At 46.9% G+C, this 26,432-nt stretch overlaps 1 protein-coding gene across 3 annotated transcripts in view; it reads right to left on the bottom strand.

The window, feature by feature from the left end:
- The window catches only part of Ttll11 (tubulin tyrosine ligase like 11), a 313,170-nt gene that overhangs the window by 31,300 nt on the left and 255,438 nt on the right, over nucleotides 1-26,432 (bottom strand). The window contains exons 7-8 of one of the 3 annotated variants that reach the window (XM_045153754.1): nucleotides 18,626-18,862; nucleotides 7,285-7,391 (exon numbers count right to left, since the gene is read on the bottom strand). In XM_045153754.1, the coding sequence (XP_045009689.1) occupies nucleotides 7,285-7,391; nucleotides 18,626-18,862 (344 nt within the window). The remainder of the gene's footprint in view (nucleotides 1-7,284; nucleotides 7,392-18,625; nucleotides 18,863-26,432) is intronic. The other 2 variants (XM_045153756.1, XM_045153755.1) reach the window with 2 other exon arrangements.

Raw genomic sequence — 26,432 nt, 5'->3', positions numbered from 1 at the left:
GGAAAATAAGAATTCAGGGGCTGAGGAGATGGCTCTGTGGGTAAAGTGCTTGCTGTGAGGACTTGGCTTTGCACCCCAGCACCCATCTTAAAAAGCTGAGTGTGGTGGCACTTGTCTGGGATCTGGGGAGCTGGAGAAAGCAGAATCCCCAGGGCTTTCCAGCTAGCTTGTCTGGCTAGCCAAATTGATGTGCTCTGGGTTCTCTGAGAGACCTTGTGTCAACAAAATAAGGTGAGGAATGATAGAGGAAGATGCCAATGTCAACCTCTGGCCTCCACATGTGCATGTACCAACACACACACATGCGCATACATAACCCCCTCACTTGCACATGCAAAAATAAAGAATTTTAAAAGACAATAATTTGTCAGGCATGGTGGTGCACACCTTTAATCCCAGCACTCAGGAAGCAGAGGTAGGGGGACTACTATGAGTTTGAACACATGTGACATATGGACTAAGTCAATGAGAAGATCAATATGTGTTCATTAGTGGTAACACGTGTTCTGCAATATCTGGAGGAAACTGTATGGAAAACAGGGGAGGTTTTCTGGTATGTCTGCTTTATGTTCTAAACAACAACAACACTATTAATTTAAGAGAGTACTTATAAAGCCCAACCCAGGTCATGTGCTTGGAAAATATGTGTCACCTTTGTGCCAATCATTGGCAATCACCTTGGGAGGCAGCAGGTTGGAGAAGCTTTGGCTAGGAGACCTGGCAAGTGCAGACACTGCTGTGGAGCTAGCTGGGTGTCCATGGTGCTGGGCCCTCAGCTGCCTTGTCTCTGGTCCTCAGCTTTAAATCCCAGCCCACAGGCAGCACTGGGAGCCTCCAGTCACATGACATGCATGCAAACCTTCTACTGACTCCTCTGGGGCTGGCGAGGGACAGATAAGGGAATCTTGGGAAGGAGCCTCATGGTAACAGTGCTTTCCGCCTGCAATCTGCTATCACCACTGCCACCCTGGACCAAGACCAGGGAGCAGTCTGGGTCACTAGGCACAGCTCTCACAGCTCCCACGCTGGGTATGTGTAGGGACTGGCACTGTGCTCCTGAGCTTGTGAGTGCTCTCACTGCATGTGGCAGCTGCAAACTGAGCCTTGGGGAGCACTTCCCTTTGGTTCCTGATGGCCTGTGGGTGTGTGGCCTCCTTGCCCCTCTGAGCCTTAGCTTCCTCCTCTGTAAATGGGCTTGTGAACAAGATGGAGCTTCCTGGGAGAAGGTACATTCAGTAGATAAAAGGTCCAGACAACATTTTATCATCTGTAAAGCATGCAGAATATCAGAAATGAGGCTAGTGGCTGGAAAAAGGAAAAATGGAGCCAGGTGTATGCTCCCTTACTAAATCCTAACAATGACCCAAAGTGGATGTCACGGGCTCTCAGACTCTGGTGAGGTCCCGAGAGGTGTCACCCATCCTCTCAAGACTTTCCACAGTCAGCAGCAGGCGTGGCACCGCTAGGCTGCTCCTGGATGCCAGCGTTGTGGCTGCTCTTCCCACAGACTGGGGAGTAAGTGAGCAGCATGCCAGGTGCAGCGAGATGCTTTCCTCCCGCCTGCCTGTCTCTGGAGGGGAGGGGCCAGGTAATGGGCAGAGGTACTGTTCTCTCTCCCCTGGGTGACTGAGGATGATGACGGCCAAGGGCAGCGGGTGCCAGCACCCCAGAATGAGGGTACCTCACACAGCATAGCCTGCATTTTGAAGACCTCAAAAGTTTGCATCTGGGCACGGGGTGGGGGGCTCGCTGGCATGCTGTTGACTAACTTGCTTTTATTAATACAAACCGTGCTGTTCTGCAAATGAGTAGAGCACACACATAGAAAGGCGCATCTGACTTCGTGAGATAACTTCGGGGCTGCAGAAGAGCCAGTGCCAGCCACCTCCACAAGGCGTGACTCTGCCTTAGCACTCGGGCCCCTATCTTCAGAGGGCTGGGGCCCGCCATGTATATGCATAAGGAAGGCCTCACCAAAGGCTCCAAGTAAAAATACTCTTAAATATTTCAGTACATTGTCAACTAAATACGTTTCAGCTGGGGTTTGTTCCAGCTGAAGGAAGTATAGGCGGCAGATGATATTTGCATAAGTCGACTGAGGAAACTTGGTGAGAGACAGCAGGGAGACTTAGACACCCACAGGATCTGGGGCCGGCGTGGTCCGGTGCAGTCTGGCATCTGGTCCATGCAGCGTGTGTGTGCCTTGGGCCCAGTACTAGGCCCCAGTAGGGTGGGAGGGCTCTGGTGGAGGTTGACCTAACCTGACGGAAGGCGCTGCACACTTGCTTCAGAGCTTAACCCATGTGGGCACAGCAGGGGAGAGGGGCTCCCTAGGGGGTGGCTCAAGGTGTGGGGCAGAACAGGAGGGGCTCTTTGGTAGAGGCAGGGAGCCCTAGGAAAAGGACCTCTGAGGTGGCTGGCACTCTACTTGGAGTGAGGATGTGTTGAGGCTGGCGTTACAAGGAGTGGCCACAGAGGGGACAGGGATCTAGCCTGTGAGACACTTGTCATTAAGATGTTCTCCTGTGGAACTGGAATCGTCCAGCCACTCACTCCTGAGTTGAAAGATAATTCACATGTGAGCTGGCACCTGCCACATCCAAAGGTAGGGACGCTGGAGATACATGGTTCCTCTTCCCAGCCAAATAACTTGGCAGTGAGGTTTACAACAAACTGGCCAGCCTAGGGCAAGTGGCCTGGACTCTGTCAGCCTCTGAGGGAGAGTCCCTTATAACTGCATCCCACCCCTCTGTCCAGGCTGCGCGGAAGCCTTTCTTCTGGCTTCTGTCCCCAGCACCTGCAGAGATCTGGAAGAAGCAGATATTCCAAAAGCAATTTTTACCTGAGATGTGTGCTGGATAGCCAGGTGACCACTGTGGCCGCAGCCCAGTTTGCTGAGTATGGGGCTGGGGGGTGGGGAGGGGCGAGGGGCAAGGGCTACTCTGAGTGCTTCCCTCCCATGCTTTGTTTCATCTCTTCTGTCCTGTGAGGGGCCACCAGGATCATGTCCACTTCACAGATGATGGATGGGGACTCAGGAAGTTATTTAATTTGCTCCAGGCCACTGAGTTAGCAGGTTAGCAGCCCAGGGTGGAAGCAAAGTTTGTCTGAATCCAGAGCCTTGTGGCTTTGGGTGAGCAGAGTGCCATTCAAAGGAAGGCTGGCCCAGGAGGGGGCATGTAGCCAGGGGCTCAGCAAGCAGTATAAGATTTATTTCTTACTTTGGTGGCAGCATACAATGAATTCTTAAATTTCCCTCTCTAAGTAAGGAGAGAGAGAGAGGGGGGGGGAGGACGGAAGAGAAGAGGAGGGGAAGGGAGGAAGGAAGAGGGAAAGAGAAATTTCTCTTTCATAGGAAATGGGGGAAGGAATTCCCCAGTTCCCAATCCATTGTTCTTCCTTGTAATAATTTGTCTGTTGGTTACTGGGAGAACTTTGCACTTATTTCTTTTATTTTTCTTTTACCTATTTATTTTCTCCTTTTTTATGAGATCACATTTCCCTTTGTAGTCCAGACTGGATCCAACTCAGTGTCCTTCTGCCTCAGCCTCTCAAGTACTAGGATTTTAGGTGGATCCTTCCAGGCTGGGCATAGCTTCCTTCTACAACAGGGAAATACCTGGTTGCAAAGTGAACAGAAATTTTGGAGACCCTGGATGTTAAGACTGGGACTAGATGAGATGGACTCAGTGCCCGGTTGCTGGGCCTCAGCATTGCTTTTGTAGATGAACTGAGTAGCTCTCCTAGTAGACATGGGCGACAGTGTCTTTCATTGCCTGATCCTGATGCTGTTCTCATCTCTCCTAACAGAGATGTGCCAAGAGACTATGGAAGGAGTAGAGAGAGCAAAGTCTGTTATAAGAACTCCTGAGTGCAATTCACATGAAATCACTGTGTCTCCATTGCCAAGTTTGTTTCCTTATTTGGTTCTGGCCCAGGCAAGGGCTCTGACATCCTGGTTTTGCTGATAACACCCTCATTTAGATTTCTGTGTTCTGCTGGAAATTCTAAAATTGAGAATTAAAATCCTTAATTTTGGGCTGGAGAGATGGCTTAGCAATTAAGTGGCTTGCTTGCAAAGCCTAATGACCCATGTTCGACTCTCTAGATCCCACGTAAGCCAGACACACAAGGTGATGCATGCAGAAGGTCATACATGTGCACAAGGTGGCACACGGGTCTGGAGTTCGACTGCAGTAGCAGGAGGCCCTGCTGCACTGATTTTTTACATATATATAAAACACACACACACATACACACACACACATACATATATATGTAACGTTCCATCCAATCAGAGTAACTAACAAATTCATCAACTTACACATTCAATTCTTTGTTGCGAGAACATCAAAATCCTCCCTTCTAGCTCTTTGAAATGTACAGAGCATATTGTCAGTTGGTCTCCCTGCCACTAAATCTGCTCTGACTCTTTCCCATGAGTCCTGTCCCCTCCCTAGCCATGCAAAATGGACATTGCCTGTTGTTGCCCTAGACTAGAGATAGCATCAGGGGCCAGGCAGCAGAAGGCCCGAGTCAAATCCTCCCCTTGTTACTTATTGGCCATGAGACTGTAGATAAGTCACTTCTGTTCTTGAAACCCCAGGACACTCATCTGTCAAATGGGGTCTGCCTCTCGGAAGTGTGAGAATCAGTGGCACTAAATATGCTTATGAGGCAATCTCAAAATGGCCTACTCGACCTACAAGGACTGCTCCACACATTCAGGAAAAGGCAAATGCAAAAGGCAGGCTGGATCCCAGCCCCAGCTTTGCTTGTGCTAAAAATAAAGCATTTTCTCATCTCCTTAGTTCAGTTAGCAGAGTGGAGAGACCCTGGCAGACCCCAGAAGCCCTCACTGGGGCCAGTATTGTGGACAGACACCCTGTGGATTCCGCTTACAGGGAGCAATTTCAGAGGCAAACAAAACATGCAAAGCTACTTGGAATTAACAATGGGCCAGATGGCAATGCTGGTGGGAAGCAATAAAACATGATAAATAGCTTCCTGCTGCTACTCCCGATCAATTTCAATATTTAATAATTCCACTGCCACCCCACCCTCTCGCTTGGCCCCCTCCACAGGATCCTTCAATGACACCCCGTGTTCAGCTCACAGCACAAACAGTTCACTTTCTGAGGGCGTCAGCAAAAAGTGACTCTGCTCAACTGTCACATGAGCTTACTCGGTCCATGAAATGATAATTAATCTGCCCACTTGTCCTGCAGGTGCTCCGTCTCACCTCTCCTGGTTGCCAAGGGAGGCTGGAATGGCTCTGCTCCACCAGCTCCGTGCCTCCAGCCAGAGGGAGGCAAAGGTGTGCTCACCTTGTTGATATTGTTACTGAGGGCACTGCCTGGCATTTGCTTCTGAATTAAGGAAAGGGGTGTATAGGGAGCTCCATGGAAGTCTTCACCCAGGACCAGGGAGGAAGCGGGGACAAAACCTGGAAAGGGGAAGCCCGGGTGGCCTGGTGCTGGGTCTTGCCCACCAGCCACACCTCTGAGTCTCAGTTTCCTCCCCTGTACAGTGGATACAATCGGGCCTGTCTCCAGGAGATCTCTAGCTGGTATCATACATATAAAGTACCCACCCCTGTGCGGCAGATAGCCAGTGGCCAACACAGCAGCTGTCAGCACCATTACCAAACACAAAGCCAAACAGCTACAGAGTTCCGAGGGCCAGTACCATGCAGGAAGAGCTTGCTGTGTTCATGACTGGCACCTCTAGCCCATATGGGCACAGGGCAGGAGTGCTGGGAATAGCACCAGTGATCTTCTGGGATTCTCCCCAAGCAGTAAGACTAGGGGAGAACCCACTAATGAGATTCACCACTTTACATGGTCAGCAACAGTCCCCGAGGCTTTAGTCCCCACTGACGCTTGGGGGCCATCCAGGGAAGAGGTGCGTTGGTGCCATTTCACAGATGAGGAACTTGACAGTAGGAAGTGCGATGGCTTTGAAGCTGATGTGAATAGGAGATGGCAGAGGCACTTCCAGTCTGGATTGCTCAACCTCTGACTTCATGTCTTCTCTACCCAATCACACAGCAAGATGGTCCCTGAGGCACCGGTCCTCAGTGCGGTGCCAGAAGGCAGGACGTGAGGAAGGGTGGTGCCAGGATTGCTGAGCTCACACGGTCACTGTCATCTCAGTCACTGAAGTGGGATTTACTCATCTGTGAGATAAGGCTAGGTCACGAGGATGCTTAATGAAGGGGTATGCATGAAAGGACTTTGCAGCTTTGTGATGAGCTGTATAATGTCAGTTAGGGTTACCATGACTGTTCAGAACAACGCTTTCTGTGACGGCAAAGATCAGAAACTCACCCACCCAAAGGTGCAGTCTCCCCACAGAATTTTTACCACACAGCATAGACAATCAAGGTCAAATTCCTCAGTGTGTCATTCAAGGCTAATCCCATCCCCCTGTTCTTTTTTCTAAAAAATATTTTGTTCATTTATTTATTTGAGAGAGAGAGAATGAGAGGGGGAGAAAGAGAGAGGAAGAGGAAGATAGAGTGAGAGATGGGCATATACCAGGGCCTCCAGCCACTGCAAACAAACTCCAAATGCATGTACCACCTTGTGCATATGTCTTACGTGTGCTCTGGGGAATCAAACCTAGGTTTTACAGGCAAGTGCCTTAATGGCTAAGCCATCTTTCCAGCCACCCAATCCCATCCTTTTTTTTTGTTCTAGCTCATCTATATAAAAAAAAAGTGGGGATGGTCTGGTCTCCCATGGTCTCTCACATGTGTCCATGCTTGGTCAAGGCAATACCTCTGCCCAGGGGTCCATCCCTACTCTATTCAACTGGCTTATGCTACTGGCCCTTTCCCAGGAGGTCTTTCTTGTCCTCCTGGGGTGAAGAGCACCATGCTAGCTTCTCTCCATCCTGGTTCACACCCTACTAGAACAGCATCCCCCACTCTATAGTTCCTTCCAGGCAGGACACAAGTTCTCTTCACTTTAATCTGCCCAAGACCCTGCCAGCATGTGCTCAGCGACTACGTGCTACAAACTACAAACCTGAACGACAGTGTTCCCCGATGCAGATGGACTCAAAGCCTTATGTAAAGACAAGGGAGGCCAGTGGTGGAATTAGAACTCAGTGGGCACAACCTTGGTATCAGATAGTGCCTCATTTTCTGGACTCGTGTCTAGGGAAGATAAGGGTTTCTTTCTTTCTCCTTTTCCCATAACATGAGGAAATAGTAGATGTGTGAAGTGCCCCGTGCCTACTGAGGCTCCACAGGGTATGGTGAAGGAGGTCACCAGGTACCTGATTCCCGATGTTCCGGGTTCCCGGTGTTCCACTTCCGCGTGATGTCTATGTAAAGGATGTCCACGGCGGCCATGGAGAGGCTGCTGCTGCTCAGCCTGCAGTTCCTGCCAAAGGGAGATGGACACATCACCATACTCTGTCTCTTGGCCCATGCAGACTGAGAGCCCATGTCTCCCTAAAATGCCCAGGGTGAAATTCTCCTCTCCGCCGTGTATTAGGGTGTATTAGTGATGTATTGGGAAGTGGGGCCTTTTAGGCTAGTTAGGCCTAGTTAGGGTGGGCCCCTGTAAGAACAAACTAGGGGGAGTTTGCCTGCTTGCTCTCCTGTTCTCAACCCTGTGAGAGTCCATGGAGAAGGAAGCTCTGGGCAAGCCAGAAGTGAGCCCTCACTGGTCCCCCAGCCATGGGTACCTTGACCTTGACTTCCCAGCCTCCAGGTTTAAGGCACCCAGTCTATGATAGTTTTTCATACTTGTTCAAACTAAGAGCATGCCTTTGCTGGGGCTGTGTTCCTTGCCTGGAATTCCAAGGCTGCAAATATGAGCTGGGGTTGGAGGTTGTAGATTCCTGAAGCTTAATAGACAGGTTAGTAAGGGGCTAATGGGCTGCAGAGATCACGGACGTCAAGATGGTGAGTCTTGAGCAGAATCCTGTTTCTTCGTGTGTGCACATGGACATGTGTGCATGGGAGGAGTTCAGAGGTCAGCTTTCAGGTCAGTCCTCTTTTCTGCCTCACTTAGACAGGGTTTCTCTGGATTCTTGCTCTGTTGCTGTTCTGTTCTGCCCTTGCCACAAGCTCTTGGGAAGTTTTCCTGTCTCTGCCTCCCATCTCACTGTCAGCCAAGGCTTTTGACTTATTTCTTTATTTATGTGGGATCTGGGGATCAAACTTATTCTGGCTTGAGTGATGAATGCCTTAAAAAACTGAGCCATGGGCTGGAGAGATGGCTTAGCAGTTAAGCGCTTGCCTGTGAAGCCTAAGGACCCCGGTTCGAGGCTCGGTTCCCCAGGTCCCACGTTAGCCAGATGCACAAGGGGGCGCACGCGTCTGGAGTTCGTTTGCAGAGGCTGGAAGCTCTGGCGCGCCCATTCTCTCTCTCCCTCTTATCTGTCTTTCTCTCTGTGTCTGTCACTCTCATATAAATAAATAAAATTATAAAAAAAAAACTGAGCCATGTCTCCATGTCTGAATCTTACTTCTGCTAATGAGAATGAATGGCTTGGACATACCATTTCCCCTCTTTGCTTGTGAAATGGGTGGGCTTTAGTGGGTCACTGTGTCAACTGGACCTCACATAGCCATGCATGCAGGCCCTGCCAGCAAAGGGAAACAAGAACTTCACATTTCTCTCTTCCTCTCTCCCCACTCTCTTTCTCTTCCTTCCCTTCCTCCTCACCCTTCTTCTTTCTCTCCCTTTCTCCCTTCCTTTTCATAGGGTTTCATGTAGCCAAGACTGACCTCAAACTCCTTATGTACCTGAAAATGACCTCAAACTTCTAATCTTCCTTCCTCTACCTCCCCAGTGCTGGGATTATAGGCATATGCTGCATGCTACCATACCCAATTTATATGGTACTGAGGACTGACCTAAGGTCTTATTCATGCCAGACAGGCACTCTACCAACTGAGCCACATCCCCCGCCCTAGGAACTCTACATTTCAAGAAATACCCCCCATGTATGTGTCTCTATTTTCCCACCAATTAGTTACTGGGCATACATATTGTTCCTCCCTGCCAGTTGCAGGCAGCTGTGGGTATCAGATGACTCAGTAATGACAGCCCATCATCGAAGTAACTGGAGCCATCACTATAGTTCAGCAGCAATTCCCCCGGGGGTCTCATCAGATGAAGACAAGGGACTCAACGTTTTTCTACTTTGCTTATCTTAATTTGTCTCCTGAAGATTTTACATGCACCCTGAGTCAGCCACAAGCAGGCGTAGGCTTCCAGAACAGAACAGCATAGGCTGGGCATGCAAGCACACCCCTTTGTGTGGGCTGAGGCCCCATCAATGGAAGGTCCTTCCCTGGGATGGGCAGTGCTCATTCCTGGTCGCCTGGAAACATTAGAATGAGGGTGAGCACCTCTAAGGTTCAAATATTGCTCTTGCTTGGGTGCAGGGAGGCCAAGACCACCAGCTTTTTAGCCTGATGTCAGCAATGGTGCTCCCTGTCCAAGATGCAGAGGTGCTGTTTGTCCCTCATCAGTTGATCTGGAAATATGAGTAGGTACAGAGGGACAGCTTGGTATACTGAAAATAGCATGATTTGGACATTAGTTAATCAGGATTTAGCTGTCTGACTTTACTTCCTAGTCCCCAAAGACGATCATAATGCCTACTTCCCTGGCTGTTGAGGGACCTGTGTGGTAACTGGCATCTCAGAGGCTTTCAGCAATCCTCGTTCTCTTCCCCATCTCACTTCCCTTTCTCTTTCCTTCTTCCAGGATACAATGTCAAACTCCAGTGACTGTCCCTGCCCCTTCTGGAGCATGGGAGCTGGGAGGTCAAGAGAGCCTGTGGCATGGGCTCTCTTTGCAGACTGAAGCAGCCTTTGGCTTGGCTCTCCTGAGCATGACTGTCTTGGGAGGCTGGATTTGCACAGGAATCATGAAGGTTAGACTCCAGGTCAGCTGTCAGGCTGGGAACTGATATTCAGTGTTCTCTCAGTGGTTCCAACGTATCACGTCCATGACCCTAGCTAATGATAAAGCATTTCTTTGATTTCCCATTTGTCATTATCCTCTGTCAACAGCTCCCTTGGGAACCTCACAGATGAAGCCCTGATTGGCAAGCAGGATTTGGCAAGCAGAGGTCCCTCTCCAAATCCAGGCACACCCCTAACCATGGAGGCTGCAAATGTGCCCATCATGGTGGCTGGATGAGGGGGCTTTTCTCATGTCCTGGCACGTGTGCTTGTCCCCTTTCTCCTTTCCTTTCTTTCTGTCTGCTCGAATTTCCCAGGCCATCAATTCTCGTCCTGCTTCCTCTCTGCCCCTGCTCTGTATTTCAACAAGAAACACAGCACAGACTTTAGAGCACGTCAGCACACAGTTACTGAGCCCCAGTAATAACACGTTGGTGGGCTCCAGGCTTTACACATAACCTGCCACTGAGATGCTATCTACTGGGCTCTGCTTGGGAGGATGCTCCAGTCTCTCTGGAAGCATCCTGACCATGTGCACTGCTAATTTCCAAAGCTTGATTAGGAAAGGGCCATGACCTTTCTCTAATGATCATATCAGTGTCCTTGGGACTACCTCATCCCTCATAGGACAGAAGGCTGCCTATATAAAAGGGAAATCCAACGGACCTCTGGTGTATAGTTATTTTTTTTTCTGGCAGGAAGAAAATAGAAGTGTCAAACCTTTAGCAGAAGCTGTAATTTACAGAGTGAATTCTCCATTTCTCCCCTCTCCAAGGTAATTCACCCTCCCTAGCCATGACTGCAAAGACAGTTGATTGCAACATCTGGGGCTGGGATCAGAGGAAGGAGGGTCCTCTATGCTGTCTGCAACACATAGAAAATGCTTTAGGAGAATTTGATTCTGTAGGCATTCCTTGGGCACCATCTGTATGCCAGGCCCTGGGTTCTCACAATCCTTATAGCTATGCTATGAGGGAGGAATTCCTAGTACCATTTTAATGAAGGGTAAGATGAGGCATAGACAGGACAGGACTTGCCTAAGATTGAACAGCTGGGATCTGCATTCCATCTCCCAGTGGAAATAAGAAAGTGGGTATGGGAGCTATGGAGAGATGGCCCAGCCCAGTTCCCAGGAGGAACCCAGGAATCAGGACATGGAGGCTCAGGAGAGCATCTATATACTGGAGCCCCCAGGGTGTGCTTGTTGGGAAGTTTGAGGATCAGAAGAGTGCAGGGGCATAGCCAAGGTCCCATGGAGGCATGTCCTCCTGGGTTTGTTTCCATGCTCATTAGGATTCAAACATCAGGATATCAAGTCCATGGAATGAGATTTTTTTTTTTTTTTTGAGAGAGAGAGAGAGAGAAAGAGAGAGGGAGAGAGAGAGAGGATGGGCGTGCCAGGGTCTTCAGCCACTGCAGATGAACTCCAGACATGCGCGCCCCCTTGAGCACATGTGTGACATTGTACAGTTGTGTCACGGTACATCTGGCTTATGTGGGACGTGGAGATTTGAACATGAGTTCTTAGGCTTTGCAGGCAAGCACCTTAACCACTAGGCCATTTCTCCAGCCTGGAATGGGGTTTTAATACATTCAGTCACTGAAAAAAGAATTTAGCTTTTGCTCACTGTGGGTGGCAATATTCTGGGCCGAGCAACCATTCTAGAGCTGAGCAGGTTTTGGACACACTGTTCTCAGAGGGTATGTGTATGATCTGAGTCTGGGGGAGATGCACCATCATAGAGAACAATTTCCCCTTGGGCCTTGGGACAGAGATCTTCCAATGACTCATGAGTGGAAGGATAAATTCTTCAGTGGAAGAAAAATCAAAAACTGAGAAGCTAGAAAAATTTCTAGGACAAGATCATGACTTGGGATAGAATGCAAAAGAATATGGAACTTGGCTTTGGAGTGTGACCTTGAGCAAGCCACCTGAGCTTTTCTTGTTTGTATAGTGAACATGAGGCATCCCATGCGATAAGACTAGACATCCTATGCCTGTGAGGATTCTCAGTGCCGGGCACACATAGGGAAGAGGCAGATGATAATTGGGGCTTTCTTCTGTGAAGGAGAAGCTATTTGAAGAGGTGCTTTTTGTCTTTTTAAAATTTCAGAATAGAAGGAATTTGAGCACCTATGATGGGAGAGAATCACAAATCATCAAGTTCATTAGAAGCCCATCTGTATACAGGAAGATTCGAGATGATCATCTCCATTTCCTCTAACAGTTAGCTACATCTCATGGGAAATTTAGGGACCAACTTTTCCCACTCCACAAAATCTATTTATAGAACTTTTATGTTCAACCCTCTCTGTGATTTTTCTTTTTCTAGAGAGGTTTCTAAAAGATAAAAGCTAACCAAAGATCAATATTTATTTTTTAGAAAAAAGACAAAAACACTTATATGTATCTAAACATTTGGGGAGAGGAGAAACAAGACAACTGCCTGAAAGCATGAATGTTTTTAAAGACCATGGAGAGCCCAGGCAGGGGGTCCCACAGTACTACTGAAAACAGATTGTCATGGAAGGGAGGTTTTAGTCACTGAGGAGTTAATGACAGAAGGCAAAGAAAGGATCCTTACACATCTATTCTAGAACATTTGAACACACCCTGTGGCCTCTTGGAGAATAAAACTCCCTTACAGCTACCCATTATGAAGCATATTAATATCTCCATATGATAAAAGGGAGTATAAGGGGAAAAGAGAAAGAAGAAAAGAAATCCTCTAATGCAAAGGAAATTCAGGATCAAGAAGCTACAAGGGTGAATAGCTGGGATTTCAAAGCAAACACTCCAGGTGGATAGACCTGGTTTCCTTGAAGGATGAATACCCTGGGCACAGTCATGGTAAATCAGCATATGCAAATTGATGTCAATGTCCCATCCAGGAGGCTTTGGAAAAGTGTCCTCCATGAATCACATGGGATGCCCCCTACACTAGTAACCCACTGGAAGGAGATGAACACATATTTCCCCTAAAGAAAGCTGTCAAGCTAAACAATCAATTAGATAACTTCTATTTCCCAGAGAAAGAGAAGCCTGCACACCCTAGAAATTATTATAAAATAAATTTAAAAGAAGAAAATGAGGCGCTTAATTCATGGCAGTTTGTGCTACGATTGTGTGACTCTTGAGAAAATGACACAAAAGGCTAGGTAGATCGACTAAAGTCTAGACAAGAAAACGACAATTCATCATTTCTCATTTCTTGGGAAAAGAGAAAAAAAAAACAGAATATGGCCAGGCTTGCATTAGCATAATTCACTCTGAAAACTGCTGATCTATGCAGCACATTGTAAGAGATGGACACCGAAAATAAACCTGGTTGAACTGCTTATTATTTTCTTCCCTCTTTTTCTCTTCAAGGAACTCGAGGAGAGAGTGGATAGTAGACATGAATGCCAAGTTCAACTTCTGCCGTTTGCGTGGGAGCTGTGAAAGGAGCCATGTGCCTTGTCAATGAATGCGCTTGTTTCCAAGTGCTCCCGAGAAGGGCACTTGGTTCAACTTAGCATATGGTGCAGATATGATTAGTTCATAATGAAGCAACATTCAAACTAAAGTGGGAAGGAGAGAGAGCAAGAGAGAATGAGGTCAGCACAGCTTAATCTGCAAGAGTGAACAGAGCCAGATCAATTGGAAAGCGAAGAGATCTTTTACTATCAAGCTGTCATGGCCGGGTGGAGAGCACCTTGGTACATTTTAAAAGGACGTTTGTAAGCCATTCTGTGGTGTTTTGTCCGCTTCCTCCTGTGTTCTTCAGTACGGCAGGGCAGTCTTCTGTTGGGTGGAGCAGGGAGCCCTCATGGTCTGGGTCCATCTGCTCCAGCTGCCTCTTGCTCACCTGAAGATGTCCTTTTTTTTTTTTTAATTATTTATTTATTTATTTGAGAGCGACAGACCCAGAGAGAAAGACAGATAGAGGGAGAGAGAGAGAATGGGCGTGCCAGGGCTTCCAGCCTCTGCAAACGAACTCCAGACGCGTGCGCCCCCTTGTGCATCTGGCTAACGTGGGACCTGGGGAACCGAGCCTCGAACCGGGGTCCTTAGGCTTCACAGGCCAGCGCTTAACCGCTAAGCCATCTCTCCAGCCCTGAAGATGTCCTTTTGCACCTTCGTGGTCACTGTGGTTCCTACTAACAGCCACAGCCACAGATTGAAAGTGAAGGCTGCAGGACCTAATAGTCCCTAACATCATTGGAAAAATCAAATTCTCATGCAAATGTCTTCAATTATAGAGAACAAAGGCATGGGGAATAGGGACAGCCTAGTGGACCGAGACAGGTTTGGAGGGGTATTTCTGACATTACCCCATTCCAATGTGGGAGCATTTCTGTTAGAACCATTCTTTTGTTTAAAAAAATCATTTATCTCTCTCTCTCCCTGTGTGTGTGTGTGTGTGTGTGTGTGTGTGTGTGTGTGTGTGTGTGTGTGTTTGAGCATGCATGCCAGGGCCTCTGCCTCTGCAAATGGACATCAGAAACTGTCCCACATTTGTGTATGGTGTACATGGGTGGCTTGGGTGTTGGACCCTGGCCAGTAGGCTTTGCAAGAAAATGTCTTTAATAGCTTCTCCAGGCCCATAGAACCATTCTTAATTCTGTTTTTGCTTCAGGTGTATAAACATGGTGGTGCTCCTGGCAGGTACCTCCTTGAACACTTGTATCAGATGTCATTCACAGAGGGCCTCTATGAGCAGTCATGCCTTGCTGGAACCCATACAGGGCTTAAAATCCTGTTTTGAATCCTGAGACTTTACTGAGGATCAGACAGTTTGTCTAGCTTCTTGAAAAACCCAAAGCTCTGGGCACACTCAGCACGGCCATGTTGCCTCCCTGAGATATCTGTGGACACACCCAGCACCGACCACACTGCTTCCCCAGGATGGCTCTAGGCACACTCGTCATGGCCATGTCCCCTCCCATGCTGTGTGCGTTTACCTTCCCATTGCCTTCCTGTTCTTCCACTCCCAGCCCACTGGGTTCCTGTAGGCCTCCGGGTAACTGGTAATATGAGCTCACCATGTTTCCAAATCTCCCTCTTCGTGCTGTGCTTTGCCAGAATTTTCCCAGGAGCAAAGAGGAAGCCTCTGGGAATCTCTCCTGCATCCCTGCCCAAATGGTTCACAGGGCCCAGGTACTCTCAGGGCTTATAAACTTGGGCCACATACAGTCCTTTTTGTACATTTACTGTTTGGTCAATGCCCACAGGTAGGTATAAACCCTGCTTCCTAGTCACAGCACTTTTTGGGGGAGATCTCAGGCCACTACCACAGACTCTGCCTCAGAGTCACACTCAAATATGTGTTTCCTTTTTTTTTTTTTTCTTTCCTGTTTGTTAGACTGGGAGTCCAGAGGGCAGAGAGGCAGCCTTGTCTTTCAATGGCCTACAGCTTCCAAGAGGTGGTCCATATGTAGCTACACCAGCCTTTTTCTGTCTAGTCTTGAATGGGGGCTCTGTACAGGGAGCAGAAGCTGGGGAGGGTCCAGAAAGTTCCCGCCTTTGTTCTAGAAGGCCTGGGCTGTAGACGTGTCATATGAGACAAGCACCCAAGCTTATTCAATCTCATTGTTCTCCTGGGTCCTTGTGCTTCCATGGTACTCGTATGCCTCATGGCTGGGATCTGCACTGAGCTGAGTCACATAGGAACAGACTGTCCAGCTAGGTTCTCATCTCCTTTTACACTATGATGAGGCAGCAATTACACATAAGATTTTGTCTATTTCCCAGGTTCCCATGTAACTAGCCGTGGTCAATAAGATGGAGGTCATGGTATATAGTTTCCAGGAAAGCTTTTAAAGAGGTCTAGTTCATTTGATGGAGACCTGTGCTATCTCTCTTTTCTCTCTTCTTCATTTTGTGCACTTGACCATAATGGCTGGGTTTTGAGCAGCCATCTTGTGACCATGAGGTAACCTTGAAACTGGCAGCATGTGTGTGCTTAGGACAGCTGAGCAGGAAGATAGGAAGTAGGATATTGGCCATCTTGCACTGTCAATGACTGGCACTAGAATCCCCACTGCCAAATGTCCTCTTGTATGACAGGACACTATTCTCAGTCTGTAAGCTGTTTGAAGGTAGGTTTCTTATCCCTGAGAGTCAAGTGCAGCTCTTAAATGGGTCAGAAGCTACCATATTAAGCAATATTTTCAGGGCAAATAATACAATGTGCCTATTGACTTTCTTGAAAATTCTCAGTGACTCATGGGAAAAGCAATCTCAAAGCTCTCATTTAACAAGCCATTCCTAGGCCTCGGGCTGCATGCTCTATAACATGTTACATCCTAGCTCCATAACACCATTCAGGCGATCATCCTTGTTTTTCACATGAGGGAACTGAGATTCAGGGACTATCAGGGATCTTCCAAAGCCACACAGCTATTAAGCAATTTGCTTCCCAAAGCTAGACTGACTTGACTTCAAACCTTATGCCATTCCTTCCCCCAAACTCTCCCACTCAGAAACCAACACAAGGTCCTTCTTAAATCATCCTGCAAACACAACTTCACGTTAACTGAAATGGCAGGCATGCTGGCCAGTACTTGTGGCCACCCTTCTATCAAGAAGGCCAGAAACTAGAGATAGGACCTAGAAGTTTTACTTGGAGAAAAGTTTCTGGAAAAAATGGTTCCCAAACTATGACTTTCAATAGCAAATGAAGCTGTGAAGAGTGAGATGCAGGTAGAAATATTAAAATCCATGACAAGAAAGGCAGAGCAATGGTGAAGACTGCAAGCTTTGTTTGTTTTTCTTTTCCTGAGGTGTCCATGCCACAACCAACTGGAAGAGCAATGCCCTCACCTTGTAGGCAGCTCCCTACTTATTAAAGGGAGAGCAGAACATGGTGGCTCACACCTATAACCCCAGCACTTAGGAGGTTGACACAAGAAGATCACCATTAGTAAAAGGCCAGCCTGGGGTACAGAGTGAGTTCCAGGTCATCTGGAGTCAGAGTGAGACCCTACCTCAAAACAAAACAAAAACAAAAATATTTATTAAATGGATCTAGAGTCGTTTGTATGGCACATACTTAAGGAGAACCTGCCTTTTGTCAAACCTTGTGTGGGTCCTGTGTGTAAATTTTACATAAAGACATCTAAGAAATGCTGTAATTCTTCAATCACTGTGGAAAGAAGCTAACATTCACCAGCCACCTGCCACATGCTGTGGTTCCATGTGGTACTAACTAATCTGACACAACTCCAAGCTGAAGCATTTCAAGGTGGAGGTCACTGGAGGTCAGGGCTGGCCGTGAACTTGTCCTAAGGTTCCATAGCTATTATGCACTCATGTAGTGCTCCTAAGGTGCCCCAGAGGAGGGAAGTAAAAGAATGAAATGAGGACATGGACAATTGTTTAAGTTGTGGGCTGCAGCAAAAATGTAATTTATTTGTTATTTTATGTCTTATCTTTAAATTTCATGTAAGTTTTGTGTTACACACTATAATAGAATCATGTTATTTTAATATTAGACAAATATATTCAATTATTTATCAGCTGAATTATTTACTTTAAAAATATTTTATTTATTTACTTATGAGAGAGAGAGAGAGAGAAAGAGAGAGGGAGAGAGAATGGGCATGTCAGGGCCACTAGCCACTGAAAATGAACTCCAGACACATGCATCCCCTTGTGCATCTGGCTTATGTGGGTACTAGGAAATCAAACCTAGGTCCTTAGGCTTCACAGGCAAGTGCCTTAACTGCTAAGCCATCTCTCCAGCCTTTCTTTTTTTTTTTTTAATTTTTTTTAAATAAACAAAACGGACACTTTGGAAGGATGTAGATTTGTAAAAGCTTAGCTACAGCCATGTACCACCCAGAGAACTCCATGTTAAGAACAAGGTGGGGCTGGGGAAATGGTCAGTGGGTAAACTGTCTGCCTTACAAACATGAAGATATAAGTTTGACCTCTAGCACCCATCTAAAAATGCCAGGCACGGTGACATACCTAATAATCTCATCTCAGCACTGGGGGAGGTAGAGACATTAGGAGCCTTCAAACTTGCTGGTCAGCCATGCTAAACTAATTGGTAAGCTCTAGGCCAATGAGACCCCATTTCAAAAAGAAGTAGATGGAAATTCCTCAGGATGAAACCTGAGGCTGTCCTCTGGCCTCCACCTGCAGAAGCATGTACATACACCCAGGCTCTCTTTGTGGGACTCTGGGTTGGTTCTTGGGAGAGCGATTTGTTACAAGCATGAGCCTGACCCCTGAGTTGCTTTATGGTCTCCTGTCTTGATATAATCTCTTCCTCCTCTACATAGGCCCCCTATGTCACCACCTGCCATTAGACCCTCACCACAGACCAAACCAATGGGGCTACATGAGCTCAGACTTTAAACCTCAAAAACTATAAGCTAAATAAATCTCTTTTCTTTACAAAGTTATCCAGTTTCAGATATTTTGCTATAGTAATAAAACAAACTAATACAGTAGCACACAATTGTTTTTTTTTTAAACCATGAACCTCAGATTATAAATGTTATCACATGTAACACTCATTAGTTGATTTGATAAATAAAAGTCTGCTATGTGGCAAGCCCTCTGCCAGCAAATTCAACATCAAATGGAGTGCTAACAGAGCATTGTGGTCTCCTTAGGACAGTCAAGGACATCTGACCAGTCGGTTCAGGGACAAGACTCTACCCTGTCCAAAGCCCAAGCCCAAAGCTGGTCTCACTGACCTTATGAAGGTTCGGAACCCAGTTGGGCCCAACTTCATCGTCCCCTTGATGCCCAGGAAGCGGATGAACAAGTTAGCCATCCTGTCCACCAGGCGCAGGTAGTTGAACTGCTTCGCGTACTTGGGGAACACCTGCTTGAGGAAGATGGAGGGCAAGTGGGCCTCAGCATTGTCGTCAGGGGCACCAGTCACGTCTGTGTCTGCCTCTTCCTTCTCTGGCTTTTCGAGTTCATGAGACCTAAAATACATAAGGATTTACGACTCAGTGCTTCCCCCACACAGTCTCCTTCACTCCAGAGGTACAACAAACTTGGGGGTGGGGGCGGTATTATCACTATTTGTATTTTACAGACTAGAATGCTAGCCTCTGAGAAGCAATTTGTTCAGACTCACGTGGCTGGCATGTAGCAAAGCCAGGAGTTGAACCCAGAGTGTGGTCAGGACTTGAACCCAGGGCAGAAACTTGTTTCCAGTCCATTCAGCTTGCCTTCCTCTTCCATGCTCATGGTTCAAGAGATTACTCCATTGTGGAGCAGTCTGGGTTTGATTCAAACTCCTACTTATGGGTAGTAATAGAATAATTAAGAAATATAAAAATCTCATCGAGGGCTGGCAAGAAGCCACAGGCTCAGCTCAGTGAACAATTTGCAAAGACACATCAGTTACCCCTTCTAGGAATAGGAACAATTACACTTCTTGGCTTAACTGTTTTCTTATTTGGAACTCATACAAAAAAAATGATCAGAGTGTTGTGAGTCTTTAGTCTGGAGTTTTTATTCTGAAATCATTCTGATAGCCAAGAAAATTAGCAGCTGGTAACTTTTGCATATGCACCTCAAGCTCGGAATGTTCTCAGGAGCTTCTCACTTCCAGGATGGCGTCTCCGTCACCTGGTGTGTCACTGCTGGATGTCTGCCAGTGAGGCAGGTGGGGAAAATCAGAGCAAATGCCAACTCCTCCTCCGCCTCCAGCTCCTTAGTCCCAAAGCCAGCTCCAACTCTGCCCTGCCTGGGCCGCAGCACCACGTTCCCAGCTCTGTGCATCCCATTCTCCACACTGGGAGATGAGTGGCTTATTATTATTATTATTTTATGTTTGAGACAGAATCTCAGCATGTAGCCCAGGCTAGTAAGGGACCTGTGATCTTCCTGCCTCCACCTCCCAAATGCTGGATTATAGGCATGCACCACCATGCCTGAGATGAGTGTCTGGTCAGCACACCTGGTTGGACCACTTACTCACTTCATTCTCCAGGACCCTCGTGTCTTGTCTCAGCTTTGTCTCTTCTTTGTTTTTGTGTATGTGTGTGGTGTAGTGTGCTGTCTGTATATATGTGGTAGGTGTATCTATATAGATAGATGCACACACCCATGCACAGGCCAGAGGAGGACATTGGCAGTCTGCCTCTATCTGTCTTCCCCCCTTGTTTTCTTGCTGTGGAGTCTCTCAGTGAACCTGGAGCTGCTGTGTTTTAGGCATACTGGCTGGCAGGGAGCTCCAGTGAGTCTCCCATCTCTGTTCTCCACTGGACTAGGGTTACAGGTGTATGCATGCCAAGGCTTGGCTTTTTTTGTGTGTGCTGGGATGGAATTCTGGACCTCTCAGGTCCTCATGCTTGCATGACAAGAGCTCTCACCCACTGAGCCATCTCGCCCGTCCTGACCCCCGGTGAATCTTAACTGCTCAGTCTGGTACTTCCCGATTTCTTCTCAGGCCTCTTCATCTCCAGGTCCTGTGTGGACAAGCACACCTTCTCTTCTGGGCCTTACTGCCCATTGGCCTGGCCTGGAACCTGTGCTCCCTGTCCCCTGCCTCACTCAAGACCTCAGCCTCTTCAGTGTAACCCCTTCCTGTCTTGTGTCCTGCCCGGAGTTGTCACCCATTTCAGCCACTCCTGAGATGGGACCCTGAGCATGATGGTCATGATCAGTCAAGCCTCCCCAGCTGACTGAAGCATTAACCCAGGGAATTACAACCACATCTCTTAGTACTGAGCTCCAAAGGCCGCTCGCTACTCTTCTCCTCAAGGAGCAGTCTCTTTTCAGTGCTTCCAGCTCCCAGCAAGCATGCCGCCAGTCCTTGGGTGGGGCCATTTCAGAACTCCTCTAACAGTTTCCTTCTGGGTCCTGGCTGCCTGGCACTTTTGCCTTGCTGTCAACCCCTTCTGAGATGTCTCCTAGGCAATTCTGATAGTGCCCATCTCTGTTCCTTGTACTTCCTCCCTGGTCCCCATGCCCTGCTTGTATAGCACTGGTTTCTATGCCAACCTCTCAGTGTGCTGTGAGCTCACTGAAGGCCTGGCCCCTCCTTGCCAACACATGTGTCAGGTGCTTGAAGGGGGCTGCATTGAATTTGTTGATTTGAGAAAGTTTGCTTTTGATCATCATGTGAGTCCTCAGGAAAATGTCAAGGTTGTGATGCTTTGTATTCCACAGACCCCTGGAAATGGGAAACACCTTGCTTGGCAGCACTGCCCAAGTGGTTCCCTCCTCATATTGGTCCAAGTGGCCAGCTTCCAGGGAAGAGATATTAATAGAAAGATTTGCTTTCTAAATTGGTCTTAACTCTAGATTCAAATCAAAGCCAGGAGACAGAACCAGAGCAGCACATGAGAAAATATCTTTCCAAGTTCAGCCGTATGGAGGGCGTGGGGAATCTGTGGCTTCCCTGCAAACAGAGAGAGATGCTTGGTTCCTTGGGAGAGGTACACACCATCACAGGTGTGCAATGCCCCCTCAGCAAAAATGGTTTTGTCACCATCACCTTCAACTTCAGACAGTCAATAAAAGTCAGATGGTTACTTTTCACATGAAATGAAGTGTTTTCCCACTACAGTTATAGGAAGAAAAATGAGGAGGAAAAAAGTGACACTCTTGCCGGAAATTTGCTCTTAAATTACTGAATAAGTGGCAGAGGCTGACATGATAAGCTCTCAGGAAGTTTTGTGAAGGGGAGGATTTGGAAATGAACAGTTTGAAGACAGAGCGGAACAGCGGACAGCTTAGAGAACAAGTCAAGTAGCAGATGTGCCCCACACCTGTGACCTTACTGGCTCTTCGCACAACTCTGCCCAGTAGTCCCTGACCCTTAACGACAGCTCTGCGCCTGCAAGAAAGCTGAGGCTCCTCTTTGATCTAAGCAGCATTGTCCATCAGTGTCCAGTGTTCCTAATCCAACACTCTTTCCATTTCACACCCTCCCCCTTATTCTATAACACACCATGATTCACACTGGGACTACAGAATCCTAAGCGCTGGTATTTAATTTTGAAGCGCTTTCTCCCCTCTAGATCATGAGTCATTCAAGTTCTTTGCAGACATTTTTAGAAATGTATAAAGGAGCCAGAATCAGCCCTAATCCCACAACTTGAGACTAAGCACTAGTAATATCAGATGTCCATATCTAGAGTTTGGATGACATGATATGTGCTCTGAATCCTTTGTGAACATCCAAAGTATCTTTACATGGCACTTATATTCATTTGTAAGCATGTTTCTCATGAACATGCAAAGATTCCACATGAAGGCCAGCCATAATGTCATTAATGGTGTCTTCTCAGCTAGGTAATTAGTGCCCACATGGCTTGTCAGTTTCCTCTTCCAAGCATCAATTATTAAAACTAGAAGTGGCTTTGGAGATCGTTCTGTCCAGGGATGTCACATTTTTTGTTATGTGAAATATACGTACACCCTTCACTTAAACCATTTTAATACCTTTATTCAGTGGCACTTAGGGCATTCACAATGTTTTAAAACCATCACCACTAGATGCTTCACAACAATGTCATTTTTAGAGAGGAAACTTAAACCCAGGGAGACAAGGACATAACTGAGTAGCCATTGACCATTTAACTAGGGATCGATGGGGATCCCACGACCTTCAGATTGCTCTGACTAGACAGGCCTTCCTGATGGCACCCCAGAGGATGTCCTTCCTGAAGCCCCCATCTCCCCCTACCGCTGAGTGACATGTGTCTCTTTTCTCTTCCATACTGTGGCATAGCTGATGGCTGCCCTCCCTCACCCTTCCTGACTCCTACTACGTAATAGCCTCAAGACAAGCCAGTCCCTTCCAGGCACAGATGTCCTTTTCATTGAAGCCATGCCACAAATTCAGAGGAAAATGCTTCTTCTATTCACCTGGAAGAGGCACTAGACATGTAGCTGAGGTAAAGAGGAAATGAGACGAGGAGAAATGGCATCTTTGCTGGAGATAATTGCAATTATCACATTGAGATCACAAATACTGTAAAATTCTGTTTTTACTTAATAGCATTTTAATGGAAATGTCAGGTTTATGGAAAAAAAGTGATTGGTAAAGAAAATATAAATCAAATTTATGAGTCCTTTGGGATTATCTTTTTTAAAATTGAATTTGGAACATTCTTGATTCATTAAAATGGGGCAAAGAATCCTGGAATGTTTTATCTATTATCATTTTTCAAATAAAACGAAATTCTTTTTCACTAAAACTCCTGTGAGAAACCAACTATCTCTATTTTGCCTGGAAACCTTACTGCTGAAAATTGCCATCATTTACTGGGGGAGCCATCTATATGCCAAGCACTGTGCTAATTAATTTGCCTCTCTAGTGCCATTTGTTTCTCAGAACAGTCTATGAGGCAAGCAGAAGCTATTTCCCTGGTACAGGTTAGGAATGTGAGGTCCAGAGAGGCTGGAACTTGCCCACGTTGACACAATTGACAGTTGGGACTGTCTCACTGCACACACTAAGCTTAGTTCACTGTGTGAGTCTTCTGCATATTTGATTTAAATCAAAGCAGAGTTTTCCTCTTCTGTATAAGCTGTATAGATCCCTAGAAATCAACATGGCACAGAGGTGGATATGGCATGGTCAAATTCTAGTTGCAGAGGAGTTGTTTGAGTTCTTGTTAGAGAAATAATTTGTGCCTTTTGTTAAGCATGGCTTCGATCCTCGAAACATTCTCTAAGCACCCTGGGACCGTGAATGCAAGGCAAGGTGGATGGGAGCCCTGCTCTGTAGAGGCAGGAGGCATGAGGCCAAGAGGTAGGAAGCAAGCCCATATATAAACAACATGGTGCTGTCATGGTCAGGCAGCCATCATGGGTCTGGATCTTGATCTTGAGAAAAGGATGCAGAAAGGATGCTGGGATTTGGCCATGCAGAAGCATGTGGTAGGTTTTGAGGCAAGGGTGGCCTGATCTGATGAAGAGGAGGGAGTCTGCCAGCAGTGCATTCTGAATCCAAAGGGACAGAGAGGGGAACACTGGGAGATATAGGACACTTCTGGAATAATATTCAACGAGTGGCCTAAGATAATTCTTCATTCAATGTGGCCTGGAAAAGTCAAATGATTGGATAAGCCTGGTCTAGATCAACCATTCTGAAAGGGGTCAGCCACATCCATGTCTCCTGAGAACTTGTTAAGCATGTACCCTTGGGGCTGGGGAGATGTCTCAGTCAGCGAAGTGTTTATCACATGAGCCCGGGGAACTGAGTTCAGACTCTCAGTAGTCATGTAAAGGCTGGGTGTGGTGGTGCTTGCCCTCAGGAGGCAGAGAAAAGAGCGCTTCCAGGGTGAACAGGCTAGCTAGATTTGACTGACTTGGTGAGCTCTGGGTTCAGTGGGAGATCCTGTCTTAATCAACCTGGTGGAAGCCATAGAGGGAGGCACCACACACACACACACACACACACACACACACACACACACGAAATGTGCATTTGTGAATGTCAGTCCAGACCTACAGACGTAGGAGCTGCGAGTGGGCTGGGCAGTGTGTTTCAGCTCTTGCTCTGGGTGGCTCAGACACTGGCTGGAGTCTTAGACTCCTTGGCCTTGGTGTCAGGAGGTAACACCTAAGCCAGGGTAAGTGCAGTGGGTATTGAGCCAGGGAGCAGTTGAAGAGCATCTTCGCGGACAGAGTCTGGTGACAGTTGTTTGAACACGGAGAGTGAAAAGGCAGAGAACACTAGCTCATACTGCTGGCAACACTAGGGCGGGACAACCCGGGGGTCAGAGGTCAAGGATGTAAGCATTCCTTCTCTGCCACTTGGCATGCACCCTCCATCACTAGGAGACTTCAAATGCACGTGTATGGCTCTGACATTCCTCAAAAAAATGCTAACCAGGCACTGACAGAGTGCCCTCAATTAGGCCTGCAGCTAATAAAGAGTTCAGTATGAAGTTGCTAAAAATAAATGAGCCACCACAAAGTCCCTGTCACTCGATAGATCTCTGACATGACAGAGCCCCATTAGCTTGATGGGTAATGTGTTGCAATTTGAAGGCAAGGAGATAGACAAGGAATTGGGTGAGGCCTGTGTTTCTAAGTGATAAGGAAAAGGACTTAATGAAACCTTTCAATACAGTCAAGACCTTCAGGACCTAGACCCACCAGTTCCTCTTCATGCAATGACCCTTCATTCCCCTGAACATGTGCCTGGCCACTTTCTTCCATAACATGATAAAGCCTGGCCAACACCAAGCACAGTGGTAACCATGCTATAGGTGCCCAGAACTGCAGATTAAAAACAGACTATCTTGATAAAATCCTATGGAGTAGGTGCTATTTCCACTTTACACTGAGAGCAAGACACAGGAGGCCAACTAATCCATTGTGCACACAGGATAGAAACCCAGGCAACCGGGCTTGGAGACCCTCTAGCACTGTATGCTGTGGCTTATGAAGCTGTCGGGTGCTAAGTGCTGCAGGGTTATGCAGGTCACTTGTAAAATTTCATTTTGCCCTGGCAATAATCCTTGAAATTAGGTTTTACACACTGAACATCCCTAATCCAACCATCCAGAAGAGCTCTGAAATCCAGAACTTTCTGTGCTTTGATAAGGTGCCCAAAGTGGGAAAATCTACACCAAAGCACTTTGTTTCATGCACAAAGTTATGTATATGGGAAACATAAATGACTTGGGTCCTACCCACTAGGTGCCTTGTTATTTGTATGCAAATATCTGAAAGTGAAAAAAAAATCCAAAATCTGAAAGACTTCTGGTCCTATGCATTTTGGACAACGGGTTCTCAACCTATTTAGGTGGCTCCATTTCACTTATTAGTTTCTAATTTTTAATTTTTTGTGGTTTTTAGTTTTTTTAGTTAGCACACAAGGTAATAGGTTTCATTGTGTTATTTTCATACATATAAATCATTATATTTTGTTCTTAGTCACTCTACCATTGTCCTCCCTCAACACCCTCCCACTTTGCCGGTACTCTTCCTGGCCCTAAACTGTCTCCCCTGCTTTTTTGTTTCTTTGTTTTTGTTTTTGTTTTTTGAAGTAGGGTCTCACTCTAGCCCAGGCTGACCTGGAATTCACTATGTAGTCTCAGGGTGGCCTTGTACTCACGGTTACCCTCCTACCTCTGCCTCCTGAGTGTTGGGATTAAAGGTGTGCACCAGCATGCTCAGCTTGTATCCCCTGATTTTCTGTCACATGTTCCCCATTGCCTTCCCTTATGTCCACCCTCTCCATCCCATTAGGCCTCTTTCTCGTAGACGTTTTCCACTTTCATACTTTACATATATGTACATATATCCTACATATACATTTTATATGATACACATATAAAATTAAGATCTGCATTCCATATGTGAGAGAAAACACAATATTTTAGGTGGCATTATGTTAGTGAGGAGAAAATGAGTTTGGGAAGGGTGGTCTACTTTCTGAAAGTCACTCAGCTATTAACTTTGAACTCAGCCCTGTTTTGGTCCAAAGCCTGGGTACTTTTCACTCCACCTTCTCAGCTGGTTATGATGCAGCTCCTCTACTTTCTCCTCCTTACCGTCATGGAAAGAAGTCTTTACTTT

Source organism: Jaculus jaculus, chromosome 1, assembly GCF_020740685.1.
Source record: "Jaculus jaculus isolate mJacJac1 chromosome 1, mJacJac1.mat.Y.cur, whole genome shotgun sequence".
In the NCBI taxonomy this organism is placed as follows: Eukaryota; Metazoa; Chordata; class Mammalia; order Rodentia; family Dipodidae; genus Jaculus; species Jaculus jaculus.
This window is presented reverse-complemented; position numbering and strand designations above follow the sequence as displayed.